The sequence below is a fragment of the Stegodyphus dumicola genome, chromosome 5 (genome assembly GCF_044657685.1).
Source record: "Stegodyphus dumicola isolate Sdum_Otavi_A_Nest chromosome 5, ASM4465768v1".
Lineage (NCBI taxonomy): Eukaryota > Metazoa > Arthropoda > Arachnida > Araneae > Eresidae > Stegodyphus > Stegodyphus dumicola.
This window is the reverse complement of record NC_140772.1, coordinates 153,242,823-153,257,432: the sequence shown is the minus strand read 5'-3', so window position 1 is coordinate 153,257,432 and position 14,610 is coordinate 153,242,823. Positions and strand designations below refer to the sequence as shown.

Sequence of the window (14,610 nt, the reverse complement as noted above, 5' to 3'; positions counted from 1 at the left end):
TCGCTCACTATCCCAAGTTCCTTCTTCATACTAATTGCATACATATTAATACATAGTTTGTTATAAAATATGTATTTACGTCTAAGCAATCATGCAATGGAAAAAAGTTGATGTACAAAGCAGGTGAAAGTGATTAATTTGGGGATTCACCGATTCAGTATTATTTTCCTCCAGCGCTGTCGGAAGTTCGGTTAAGAAGGTTTTACTGCATTTTTTGTCTCACCTAACTCTTTGTTAGCTCTAATACGGATCACTTACATAAGCTGACAAGTAGAAAATATATATAAATTTTTAACTCTTAACTGTTTCAAATAATAAACGTTCAATTTCATTTTTGCGATGTTAATAATATCTTCGATCGAGATAATTTTTTTTATTTAATACGAAGAACTTTTTCCACGGAAGACAACAAATCAATTTAGATATCGATAACACGATTATAAATATGAAAAGTGGATGAATGAAAAGAGACTAAAAGTGATAGCTGGAAAGAGGAATAATTGCAGAACAAGTAACGGCTCAACGGATTAAAATCGGTTATTATAGCAATTTCGTCCCAAGTTCTTTTTCTGTATAAAATATTTTTTGTTTCCTCATAACGACTCACATATAAACCAATTTATACGAGGCATTTTTCATTTAAGGTTTTCTTTCAATGGCGGAGAGCTATTTAATTGCTTTGCCAGCGTCTCCTTCATCCAAAGTGGACCCCGAGTTTGCCACTCTTCTCCACCAAAAGATGCGACAAAACGATGAATACGGAGATAAATTAAAATGAAACACTATATTTATTTTCTAAATTGTTGAAATTAAATGTTCTAAAACGATATTTATCTTGCTTTACTGTTAAAAAAATCATCGACGATATTATCGAAGTCGACCGCTCCCATAACAATGTCTCGTCATGGAGATAATAGCATCATTAGGAAGATCGACCAACGTTCGTTAAGACAGCAACCTTCACACGTGAGGCTCCAGAATAAAAACGCTCGCATCTTTTTTTTTTTAAAAAAAAAAAAAAAAAAAAGTTTTTAATTTGAAAAATGCAGTGTTGACAAAGATGGCGGCAATTTATACCCGGGTAATGGGATTTTCTTTGTTTTATTAATGAAAGTAGCAAACTAAACTTTTAGATGGTTGTGACCGGTAGCCATGGCTTTTTGTTACCTTTTTGAAGATGACAGAGTAGCTGTATCGAATAAAAAATTTAGGTGGGGAAGTAAAACGTTTTCACAAAGCGTACTGACAGTGCGGTGTGTTTTTAAAACGCAATCGCATAAGCAATTAAGCATAAGCAAATAAGAAATTGCCTAGCCATGCATTTTGTGGTTTTGGTTTTAAGAATTTGAAACTTCGCTTTATAATGAATAAGTAATGGTTTAATTAAATTGAAATTTTTATTTGTTTATTTTTATTTTTAGTTGTCAATATGTATTAAATGATAGGCATTCATTTTTTAAGCAGTAAACATTACTGAATTAACTGTTCGAGGAAAAAATTTTCTCTCTCAAGAAAAATGCCCTCTTCCCCTTAGCTAAGCCACTGCAGCCACCGTGTGCGCTGTTAAAATTAATACATAAATATACTACATACTTTTCATTTGGGCCCACCAGCGGCCGAGCGGTAAAGTCGCTGAACACTGGTAGTTCGGTCCGAGGTTCGAATCCCGCGAACGGGCTGGCTGCATGGGCATTTTCGTGGTTTTCCCCATGTGTAACGTGTATACGAGCCAGTTTGCCTTAGAAAGTCCTCCACGAAGGCATCCCTCCCTTTACGCAGATGGCCCTCGAGGCTTTGCCATAATCACACACACACACTTTTCATTTGGAGGACTTTCTTAAACATTTTTTTATTTCATTGAGTCATTATTAATATTTAAGATCTCTAGTTAATATTATTAGATTATGCTGAGCTGGATCTTGTCTTTCCAAGAACTGAAATTTTTGAAAGTTTTTGGCCATTAAAAATTTATTTTACGGAAAGTAGATAGGCTCAAAGCACATCCTAAGGCATTTCCATGTAAATTCAGTTATGGTGGACTACATTATTGCATCACGACGCCATTTTATGCCCACACAAATTCAAAGGTGTAGGTAGAAGTGAAAGGTGCAAACTTTACCCCCTTCCCCTCTGCTCACCTGACACATTAAAGATTCAGCATTTCAAAGGCATCAGTTTTATATCTTACGTTTTCGAAGTTACTGAATTTGCGCTAAGATTGCTTATATGCAGAAGAAGTTTCGGTGCTATCATACATTCTTCCGAAGTTAATGACGTCTCTGTATTTCTATGTATTCATTTATATGTCATTTTATTTCTGTGATGCCCCGTACAATTTCGTTGGCAGAATTAAGGTCGCGCAAGTGCAGATTGAGTTTCTTTGCAATCATGATCGCTTATGAGGATAAGGCATTTGATGCTTTAGTACTTATGTTTAGTTAAATTAAATCATATGCAAATGTCTTACTCTTATTATCATGGGGAAATCAATCAAGAATCAATGTAACAATCCACTTGCCTTGTTCCACTCATTATGAGGCCCGCCAGCGGCCGAGCGGTAAAGTCGCTGAACACTGGTAGTTCGGTCCGAGGTTCGAATCCCGCGAAAGGGCTGGCTGCACGGGTGTTTTCGTGGTTTTCCCCATGTGTAACGTGCATACGAGGCAGTTCCCCTAGAAAGTCCTCCACGAAGGCATCCCTTCCCTCAGGCCGATAGCCCTCGAGGCTTTGCCGTAATTAAATAACCTAACCTAACCACTCATTATGGCAAATTAAGAAATTCAATTATTCCTTGTTAAATTCCGTCCAATTTACATTAAATGTCATAAGACTTAATAAACATTACTTCCACGAAGGCATATCTTGCCTTGCGCAGAGAGCTCTTGAATGCTTTGCTATGATCTAAATAAATAAATCCCTTTCTAATTTGCTCTTTCGCATTTGCATTTTATGTATTTTCCCTGGAAAAAAAATCACCATCAAGCATTTTTATCCAAATTCAAATACAAATAATTTCATATGATTCCGTTACCTTATGCATTCAGAAATTTCTCAAAATGTTTTTGACTTCATGAAATCCTGTATTTTTTTATCGGCTTTCCATTATTTTGAAGCTGTATTAAATGAGTTGCACCTCATACTAAAATATAAATACATAGGATGCTAAATTAATTTCTAAAATGATTGTCTTACATCGCTCATAGTAGGAATATGGTTGACGATCTCTGATATAATATTTGTGTTTCACTGTTTTATTTGGACCACATCTTGATGTCTTTAAAATATCAAAATCCATTTTAGTGAAAGACATCTTTAAAGTGATATTAAGAAAAAGTTTTTCTTGTAATCTTTAAAGTAAGATTATGAGAAAACTGATCGCGCAGAGTCCGTCCTAACAAACATTCAGTCAGCATTCAATAAGATTGCCAGAAAATGGTCAGTCTTCCCTCTAATACAGTGGTTCTCACGTTCTCAGCCATTTTTGCCTCATGCACCCCTTTCATCATTGCTAGATGACCATTCCCTTCGCCTTTCAAAAACTCAAAAAATACATTACATTGATTTAAGTTTAGATAATTTTTTAATGTGTTTTATAAATTAAACAAATAAAAGTATAGAAAATGTTGATAAATAGCAAACTTGAATAAAAAGTAGTTTTTTATAGTCATAAACTAAAACCAAATACTTAGCAATTAATAAAAGGCTGATCGCATCCCTCCCCCCTGGAACAATGAAATTCGCTTTGGTTGAGAGCCTGCTCTAATACATCTAGATCAGTAGTTCTCAATCTGTATTGCCCCATGCCCCCCTCTTTCAGCATTGCTAGTCGATCCCCCCCCTCCTTACCAAAATCGAGAAACACATATATTCATTTACTTAAATTTAAATTACTTTTTGAAGTGTTTCATAAATTAAACAAGAAAAAAGTGGAGAAAATGTTGATAAATACCAAAAATCGAATAAAAAATTTTATTTTAATATTTATAAACTAAAACATAACAGGTAAATAAAAGTCAGAGGGCATGTTCTCCCTGAAATTCTGAAATCCCTCAGCTGAGAACTCCTGCTCTCGGTTACCTCTTGCCCAGGCACGTAATTTGTGAAGGAAATTCTATGAGTAACATTTTAAACAAGCTCTGCAAAGGAATAATGTTGTTACGCTTTTGCTTTAACAATTTCTAATAGGCCCTCATTGACTTCTGGCCATTAAAAGTAGTTTTTCAAACAATTTAGAAACCTTGATGAAAACAAAAGCCACAAAAGCCAAGGGAGCAATCCTACAATAATATGGCACAGGTAAAGACGTCAGTTATTCACGTCTAACAGGAAGACACTGTACGCTTAATTGAAACCGGATCGAAAAACCTATTTATTTATCATTAAGGCAACTCTCTGAAATAATAACCGCATTCGAACAGCTATTCGAGTATAACAACAAGGATAGATATTCAGCTGTACCAGCTAAACATTTGCAAAGCATATGTGGGTTTGAATTAAGTTAAGTTCACATTATGAACGTTGTGACAAACAGGAAGAGAATGAGATGATCACGGTCTTCTCGTTCACGTTTATTCACTTAATTTTTTGAAGCACGAAATCATCATATCGGAGAAATAACAATAAATAGGATTGCAGTTTTAGATTCATAAAGTAATCTTTACACGCAGTACATATTGCGAAGAAAATTATGGCTAATCTACCTTCTCCCTTTTTAACAATGTATGACATAATAGCATAATACAACAATTTCGCAAAAGACAGAATAAATAGAATAGGAGCTAGCCAACTGTTTTCTGCTTTAAAGTTTTAAAATAATTTCTTTAATTGGGGGTGGGGACTATGCTTTCCATGTATCTACTACCTTTGTTACGACCAAGCCATGTTATTTAATACAGAGCTTGTCAAATTAGGAAGCTAGTGCCGAAAATCTGTCAGATGAAACTTCAACTGAAAAAGACACCAATAAAATACTGGTACGATCATTCGGATGGCATCCTTCTTGAGATCCTTTCCCTTTTCCTTGAACACTCACTAAAAGCAATGAATGTCAAAATGTAAAGTCGCTACTAACTCCATATTGTTCGAAAAATTGCCTTGTCTGATAAGGCTATTAGAATGCGTACGGTTATTGAGTTGATCGTAACTCAAGGATGAATTTTGCATTTTATCTTATACGATATTTTCTCCTTCCTTTCACCATGCATTCGTGGTGTAAGTGGGAACATACTCGACGCGTATTCTAGAGGTCCCGGGTTCGAGTCCCGGAGATGCACTGCACAATTTTCACGTCTCCTCCTAAAAAAAAAAAAAAAAAAAAAAAAAAAAAACTAATGACTGTACAAATGGTGTCCGACCTAAAAGGTGTTGGACGTCACCACGAGGATTAATTCGTCACCACCAGGATTTAGCGACTGCGTCCCCTAATCCCCAGTTGCCCTTTAAAAGGTGATGTGTATAAGGTACCTTCTCCCTCCTTTCCGACAGGTTCCAGAGTTCGTGTCCCGCCAACAGCACTGCACATTTTCATACCTCCTGTTGAAGAAAAAAAACCCAATAACCCTGCAATCTCAACTGTCTTAAACTCGCCATTGCAAAATTTATTAGTTAGTTAAAATTAGTTCTTCCAATTTAAAAACTAAAGCTCAGTTGTTAAAAACTAAAGTTGCAGTTAACTATATGATGAATTTGCATGTTTCTTAATCGTACTTTTATATGGGACGTAGGCTAGGTTATCTGAATATGATAAAACCTACAGTTTATATGCCTTTTCCTCCAATTGTTCCTCCCCCTTATCACTTGCGAAGTCTTTTCCCCATTTTCCACACTGTCTTCCTAATCTCAGCCCCACGTGCCAGATGGGAGAAATACACATATCACCTAATTTTCATTCAGTTACCACTAAAACTAATTTAGTGAGCTTGAGAATATTTTCTATGTCTGTTTCTCTGCAGCAGTGACTTAAATTTTTTTCGTCATAAACATTTTCACATTTAATAATTTAAAAATTTACCGATACATTAAGATAAATTTAGAAGAATTTTACTTGGTTGATTGATTGATATACCTACAATATATTTTGAAAAATAAATTATGACAATAATTTTCAATTAAATATGAAACAAAGTTGCAATACAAAGTAAACAAAATATTTATTTAATAAATATTTATAAATTAAACATTACTTAATGCGAAATTTCATATTGGTGTTTTTTGTTATCAGATATAAAAGATTGGATCTTTTTTTCGTTTTGATATTGGTCAAAGCCGAAAATATGAATTCTCACAAATAAGATGTGGAAAACAGTAATAATATACTTTTTTGTGATATTGTCGGAGTTTGCGATACTGTACTTGAGATTAACCAAGAAAGAATAAATTGATTCATCTGAATGTTTAGAAATTAAATTTCGGTTATTGCGCACCGAAATTAGCTCTTCCTCTTCTTTCAAAGTTAATTCATACATCGACGTGTCTTTATCACAAATGGATTTCGAACCCGATCACCTTTTTTTTTTTTTTTTTTTAATTTGGAAAGTTGTAGGGAATTTTATGTTTAATTGACCAGTCATTTATAATTTCAGTTTTTACTTTAATTTCTCCTTTCCGTATTTCTTACCAGAATACAAGTGAGTAATTGGTATTTAAATTAGAATTTTTAGATTTTAAGGTAAAGCATGTTTCTAGTTTCGCGTGAACGCTACGTGCTAGTTTCTTGCCAGTAGTGATAGTTGTAATTATTCGGCTCTGTGCTTTCTCGCTGCCGACATTTTAATTCTAACGCTCCGGTGGAGGAATGAGCAGCTTCTAATATAGTGATTAATTGTGTAGTCTTTGAATACTATTCCATGTTAACCTTAAATTGACTGTTCTGTATCGTTGCATTGCAGCGAGTTTGGTTATATTGTAACACAAAAGGGTGCTTTTATGTTCTAAATTCTGTTTAAATAAAACAGTATTTTTTAACCTTCCCACGATTTTATCGTTGTTTCAGACATAGCGATAATTCGCTTACGTCTGTCAGAATTATTGAATTAATTAGCATTACAAGATCAAGTGAAACCCTATGAGTGGCGCCCGAAAAAATTACACATCATGTGACAAGATAAGAAATTATTTAGTCTAATCCACCCCAACCAAGTTTGCAGGCTCCACCAGGAACTCAACTAGAAGGCTTTGGATTTATCGCAGACACGATGCGAGCGTCAATGAAACCAGCAAGAATTTTCGATGGCGGAAGTTTGGCAGTGACCTTTCTGGAATAATTAAAGACCCAATTTTTACTTTGTCCAGTTACAGAAAGTCATCATAGCAAACGACACGCTTCGAGGACAAGCAGTGTGCTGGTACAAAGGCATCGGTAAATTTTTGTTGGGTGAACCAGGTAAGGAGAATAACAAATTTGATGTATTTAAAACCGCCCTTGTGAAAGCATTCCAAGTTGCGAATAGAAAATACAATTAAAGAAAATACAACAGTAAACTTATTTATGGAGAAAAGCCCTATGCAGAGGTTATCCAAATAACATTGTCTAGGTTGTTGCTTCAAATTCAGAAACCCGAGTAAGCTACAGTAGTTATTTAAGCTAGCGGTGAAGTCTGAAAGTAGACGAATATCAATGAGTACATACACAGCGGGAGATGAGCAGAGCTCGAGCGGATATTTTCGTAGATCTGTAGCAGATGGAGGTAGACATTTTGATAGCCGGAAGACATTTTCACCCACTAATGATGATCGCCAAAATAAGTCGCAAAAGAGGAAACTGGGGGAAGATGCTAAGAATTTAAACTAGCAAGGGGTATTGATATACAGAGGATAAGTCACTCCGATATCGAAACGGAAGATTCTAAAATCGTAACCCCCCCCCAAAAAAAATAATAATAATACAGCAAAAAAAGTTAAGTCTCATTTTAGGGCTTGTGCTCCTATTATGGGGTTTTCATCAAATATTTTGCTCTTATAGCAGGGCAACTATTAACCTTGAAGAGAAAAGAAGTCAAGTTCACCTGGTTGGCAGAAGCAAACAGGGCATTTGAAAGCCTTAATGCGGTATCAACTCAAGGTCCAGACTAAAAAATTTCCTGAAGCAGACGGCAAATTATAAATTGTAACCGCCAAATCTGACGCATCTGCAAAATTAGAAATCTTTGCCAAGGTTTGTGAACAAATAGAAGTTTGCGAATTTCATTAATGAAATGTTTCAATGTACCCCGATCAAACTTTTAACATTCGGCCACTGGTAGGGCTTTATATGGGACGAAGAGATTTGCTTTTGCGAGATGCATATGGAAATGCAGCACTATTCTTTACCATTCTCCCCCTCCCCCCAATTTTTTTTTCTTACATTACGAAACTTCTGTATTTCAAAGGACACACATTAAAAAAAGAATTAAAGACCCCCCCCCAAAAAAAAATTAAGCTTTCAGATTTTACATTACGCCCAAAGGGACTTTTTTTTTTAACGTTTTGTGTGCTACCTTTATTTATTAAATATCATGTTCTTCGCACTTAAGCCATAAAATTCAATTCAAGTGCAATATCGCAAAATAATTTTAATATAAGCATATCTTTAGAATTTCTGATACACAGTCTTGCGCGCTGGAGACGTAAATTTATTTATTTATTTATTTCATACAGTGTTGCCATTCCTCGCTTTGAAATCGTTAGTTTCACTTGCGAGTTTGTTTTGTTTTTCTTCCTTTGCGCTTTGGCAGCTGAGTATAATGGTTCGGTAAAACCGTTGAAACTAGTCCTGTAATCATTTGCAAATAGTATAACGCTGATTTTTGTTGTCCGACTTCTAAATTAATCGTTGAGTTTGTTAATCAAAAATTCTTTAATGTCTGACAAAATATGTTATATATAATAAAACAAATTCCAAATTAGGGCTTCCAGATGCCCATATTCGGTGGAGGATTACGTTATTCAAAATTTGATGGCTCTAGGTATCGTTGTTTTATCGTAATGCGAGAAACATACATACATTTATGCAGATTCTTCGTTATTTAATTTCTTTAAATACAGGGCTGTGATATTTGTTGGCAACAGTTTGAAAAGTGAATCAACGCAAAATGCCAAAACGAAACTAATAGCTCTTCTGGGCTAAAAAAAAATCTAAGCATAAAAAAAGACTAGAAACACTCAACTTCTTCAACAAAATCTTCCTCTGAAGGAATTATTTCAGCAAGATTTGTGTTGCTCTTGAAAATAATTACTAACAGCTCCCAGTGTTAATATATTAATTTATATTTAATATGTTTTTCTTACATAGTATTAAAACTTAAAAATACAGATTTACCTCGCATAAGGAGATCGGCAACAGTTCAACGTCCTACGTGTATGGAGATCAACAAACCATAAACCGTTTCAGAAGATAAAAGGTATTGCGTTCCCATTCAAAAAAAAAAAAAATTATCATTTTTACTATTTATGAACTCACACCCTTTCAAAACATAAAAGGAAGACTAGACTCTCGTGAACTCTTTGTACCGAGCTTATCTTCATGCAACTGGACTTTGATTCAGTTGGTTGGTTGACCTGAACAGCATTCAAACCTTCACTCAACTCTTTGAGTAAATAATCTTTCACGCAGACGATTAGTTTTTAAATCGATGCAGACAGAAAGTAAGGATTTTAAACTCTTCATAGCTTTAATCATACAGTACTTACATTAATAAAACTAACGTATTTAAAATGCTATATCAATATGCTATACTTAAGATAATTTTTCATTTTCCATAAGGCAATCGATCATACATCCTAACCTTTTCGTAAATTTATTTTCGAAAGCTGATATATTGCTATTTCTAATGCATACAAGGTAAAATTATAAAGCTGTCATAATGCTAAAATTGATAGAATATCATAGATAAACAATGTTTTAGCTTTTTGTAAAAAAACTAAATTAAATTCCAGTAAAAGGTGTGTGTATTTAATTATGGCAAAGCACACTAGGGCTATCTGCCTAGGAGGAGGGATGCCTTCGTGGAGGACTTTCTAGGGGAAACTGGCTCGTATGCGCGTCACACATGGGGAAAGCCACGAAAGCGCCCATGCAGCCAGCTCGTTCGCGGGATTTGAACCTCGGACCGAACTACCAGTGTTCAGCGACTTTACCGCTCGGCCGCTGGTGAGCCCAATTCCAGTAAAAGAAACTACAATATAATCATGACATTATAATGGTAAGAGAAAAAAAAAAAAAAATTAAAACACTTGTTACAGGATGTTATAGATTTCTTTTCAGCTAGCATCAACAACATTCTGAAAGACAGACAATTCTTATAGAATTTCAACTAATTGGCATAGTAGCTTTGTTTATAACCATTAACGTTTCCAAACATGAAGTTATTATAAGTAAAATATTAATCATATAGAAAAATCAAGTTAGTGCTTTCTCTCCTAATTTAAACTTGAATATATTCTTATATGTAACATATCAGCATATATTTCTGTAAAACGGAATCAAAATTTGTAAATCTATGTCAGGAAATTTGCCGTTCAATGCTGTGAACAGCTTGTACTTTTACAAGCAACATGATCTTTCATTTTGGCAGCAATTGTCCTAAACAAAATGGATCTACCTATATATGCAAAAACTGTTTAGTTTTTTATAATTATTCAGATTAGTATTATTTCAGAAAAGTATTTTAATGAATTATATTTCACGCACAGATATTTTACACTGTTATTTTGTTGTTATTTACTTTATCTTTTTGACATTTCCTTATAAATTAAAATCATTTTCATGTTTCACCGTCGCCACAAATTTAGTTTTACAATCTTTTACTGTGTTTTTATTCTCTCGTTATAAATTGCATTTATTTTTCTAACACTCTGAAGAGAAAACTGACATTTTTTAAGGGGCGTTTTGATTCGCCCGTTATGAATTGCATTTATGTTTTTGAAGTGAAAACTAAGTTTTTTTCCCGCAGCATCTATAACACTTCCTACATTTATAAATTCGTTCTTTTTATCAAATATTCGAAAATTATAGCAATGAGTAAAATCTAACGGCGCTTTTGATTTTTTATAATACATGGCGCTGTTTTTTAAAACAATTAATGACAAAAATATGAAATCAAACAGATCAGACATGCCTAATTCAAGATTTAACATTCATTTTACATATATTTAATTTGTTGACGTTGCTATACTTAAATTTGAAGTATAGCTACTTCAAATTTGACCAGACATTATTGACTGAAAGAATACGCAATGAACAACAAATCAATAATTAACGAGAGAAATTGCCGCCAGAAAGTTCTGTCCAATTTACTAGACGTGCATCCACCGAAGGACTCCGAACGTAAACAAACTTGAGAAGGCAAAGCAAGGATTGCAATGGGAAAGTAAGGAATATGCAGCTTTTCTAGTTAACAACCCCGAATAATATCAATATACTATATCAAGTTGTAGACGATTGCAGTACGTACTACAGTTATAGGCCAAAACAATATTTTTTTCCTACTTAAAGAAATGTTACATAACTTAGTAATTACTAATTCGATCGAATCGAGTTCCATACTCAAAGGAATGTATTCCTACATCTGTCAGAAATACTTCAATATATTACTCTATAAGCATAGCATATAATTTATCCGAGGAGAGGAAAGTAAACCACATAACGCAATTAGTACTTTTTACAATTCACTATTAATAATCAAAATTATATAAACACTGTGCATTATATTTAAAATAACGAAATATATATTCACAATGTGTCAAACAATAATAAATCTAGCAATCATAGAACTTGATATGGCATTATTTTTAAACAGTTTACTAAAAGTGTGCAATTAAAATAAACAAGATTTAAGGACTGACTTTGCATTATGAAATTACAGCAGTCAAATTTAAAAACAATTTTACATAAAATTAATAGCAATTCTTCTGTCTGTATGTTAAATTACCAGGAAAAAAACATTATATAATGTACTAAATTCATTAAAATTAATTTAGATTCTTTATTTCAAAACAGTTTAAACATTTACCTTGATAGTTAAGCTCTCTGCTAGGAACGAAAATTATTAATGGCACAATACCAGTCAATCCGATTACACAGGATGCTAGAATAGATAAAATCCAAGTCTGATAACGATTATTATCAGATAATCCATTGAAGAATAGATCCTGAAACCAATATACTGAAGACTCGCAGTTTGTAGAGCAATCGGTCACTTCTGTAGCCGCCGTTGCGAGATGTAAATAGTACAAAGAAAGAGAACATAAGCATAGTTTGTACATAATTAAATAAGTGATGATGACAAGCCTTACACAAGGTAGATCAGATTCGTAATGAGCCTGATTAAGACCATAGCAACTCACATCACAGAAGATGATGAAGAGCTGTCTTGCTGACCACTCTGTTTTCCGTCACTGGCTTCCCCCTTCCCTTAGCTGAATTAACAACTACTAATCAAGGTTAGCAGCAAAGTGTCGCCATCTGTTGCTTATTTTGAGTACTAGCATACATATTCCTCTCCCTGGAGTTTCAACTCAAAAAATAGCTCTAAATATCTGATATTCTGTAAAAGAATATGTATGACTAACTCTGTATTATGGAGTACATAGTGTTTCATTTATAACATTATACAACCATGGTGAAAGAGATGCAAAAGTGTAATCATAATATTTTTATTTCATAAAATATTTTAAAAGAGAATGTTTTATAATAACCCAATTTATGTTGTAACAATTATATTAAAATAATATTTTCTGATAAATAAACTAATTTAATGGTTAAATATTTAATTATGTCTGTTTTGTAAGTAACAATACAACATTTCCTTAATTTTTCAAATGAAATAAATCTTTTTGCAACAAATTCTTAAGACGCACATTCTTTTGGATATATTTTATTTGTAAAAAGTATTAATGAATTTAATACAATGCTATTAATTAATAATTTATTAAATCAATAAATAACCAAAACAATGGAATCACGTAACAGAACTGATGATGGCTCGAAGGGGCCATAGAGATCAGTTAGTTTTTCGAGAGAGAATTCTGATTATGATCTTAAAAATGAATCTTTCTATCGACTCCGGGGCTTAATTTCTAAAAGTAGAAGTGCCAGATCCCAATGGAGGACCGTCAGGCAAGAGGAACAAAAGTAAATAAATATATAAAATTACTAATAAAATCATTAATAATTTAAAAATTAAATAGTTAATGAGTATCAAATTAAATAATTAATATTCATTAATTATTATTTAATCGATAATTATTATTTAATTAATTCATAATTAATTTATCATTAATTATTAAAATAATTGAAAATTAAAGTAATTAAATTTAAATAAAATCAAAAGAGATGAATTAAAATTTAATAAGCGATTTTTAAGAAACCACTTCTCACATAAAAAGATTGAGAATAGCAACGGGTAAGTCTGGGACAAGGATGAGACAAGTGAGGTACTTGCCTTAGGGGAATAGAATTGGTAGGCCGTCAGATGAGCTGCAAAAAATCATAAATACCTTTTTAAAAAAGGAATTAAGTATGCTAACTTTCAAAACTGTAAGCGCATCAATAAGCACAATTCCAAATTATCACATTTAAGCAATAAAAAGCGTACTATGTTACGGACACGGCTTTTCATTATCGGTGCTGTATAGCCAAAAACATGGCTTCTATTAATAATTTTTTCCCACTCATCTGCTCTCTCCAACTGCCAAGCGGTAAAATCACTAACACTGGTAGTTAGGACTCGGTTCAAATCCTATGCTTTGGAGTTTTCACGTTTTTCCCCAGTGTAAGTGAATATGGACCAGTAAAATATCCCTTAAAATGTCCTCCACGCGAGTATACCTTCCTTCAAGCAAATAGCCCTTATGCCCTTTGCTATAATGTAAGAGCTCTAACCCGAGTTATCTACTTAGTCAGGCTGTCGCCTTTCAGTTTTCATTTTACTCAGCGTAGAGTCGATATAATAAACATAAAATTACTTAAGTATAAATTAACTAATTTATTTTATTATTTGCTTGAGAATCTTATGCAGTTGCATAAGACTGAAAGTAAAACGTATTAGTTTGTTGCTTCTTTTTTTCCAATAAAGTTTGCCTTTGAATGAGACTCATGAGTGAAGTCTTTGACATCCTGCTGTATCCGTGTTTAATCATGGACCTTATAAGAAACTTATCTCTTATAAGGTCCATGTATTTAATTCGTTCTCGAAACGGTATAGTTAGCACAGCCGGAATAAGAGGGATGCGAGTGAGGCCCTTGCCGCAATTGGAAAATAAGAAGCTCCAAATTAGCTATGAAAAATTAGAAATTCATTAAAAAAATTAATTATAATTATTAACTTTCAACTTTGAAAAAGCTCAAAAAGACTTATTTTTAAAACATATTTAAAGCAACAAAGTCTATTTAAGCAACACTATTTATAATAATTCAAAATCACTGCATTTTTTTATGCTGCTTTCTTTCTCTGTGTTAATAATAGTTGCCCATCTGATATATACTTTGGTACTTTGGTGATCTTCCCGGCACTCAGCAGGATGATTCTTTCCTGCTCTTGCCAGTATCCTCAGAGAATCCCGACTGGGCCTGACATATGATGGGGTCTGAAGACGTTAGTCATTCTTTTTGTAGCCATCTCCTCGGTCAGGATA

General features: G+C 33.5%; 1 protein-coding gene across 1 annotated transcript in view; it reads right to left on the bottom strand.

Annotated features, from left to right (window-relative positions):
• Zip99C (Zinc transporter Zip99C) overlaps positions 1–12,388 on the bottom strand; it is a 91,170-nt gene extending 78,782 nt beyond the window's left edge. The window contains exon 1 of the mRNA XM_085817253.1: positions 11,988–12,388. Within this exon, the coding sequence (XP_085673379.1) occupies positions 11,988–12,240 (253 nt within the window). The 5' untranslated portion in view covers positions 12,241–12,388. The remainder of the gene's footprint in view (positions 1–11,987) is intronic.
• Positions 12,389–14,610: the final 2,222 nt, after the last annotated feature.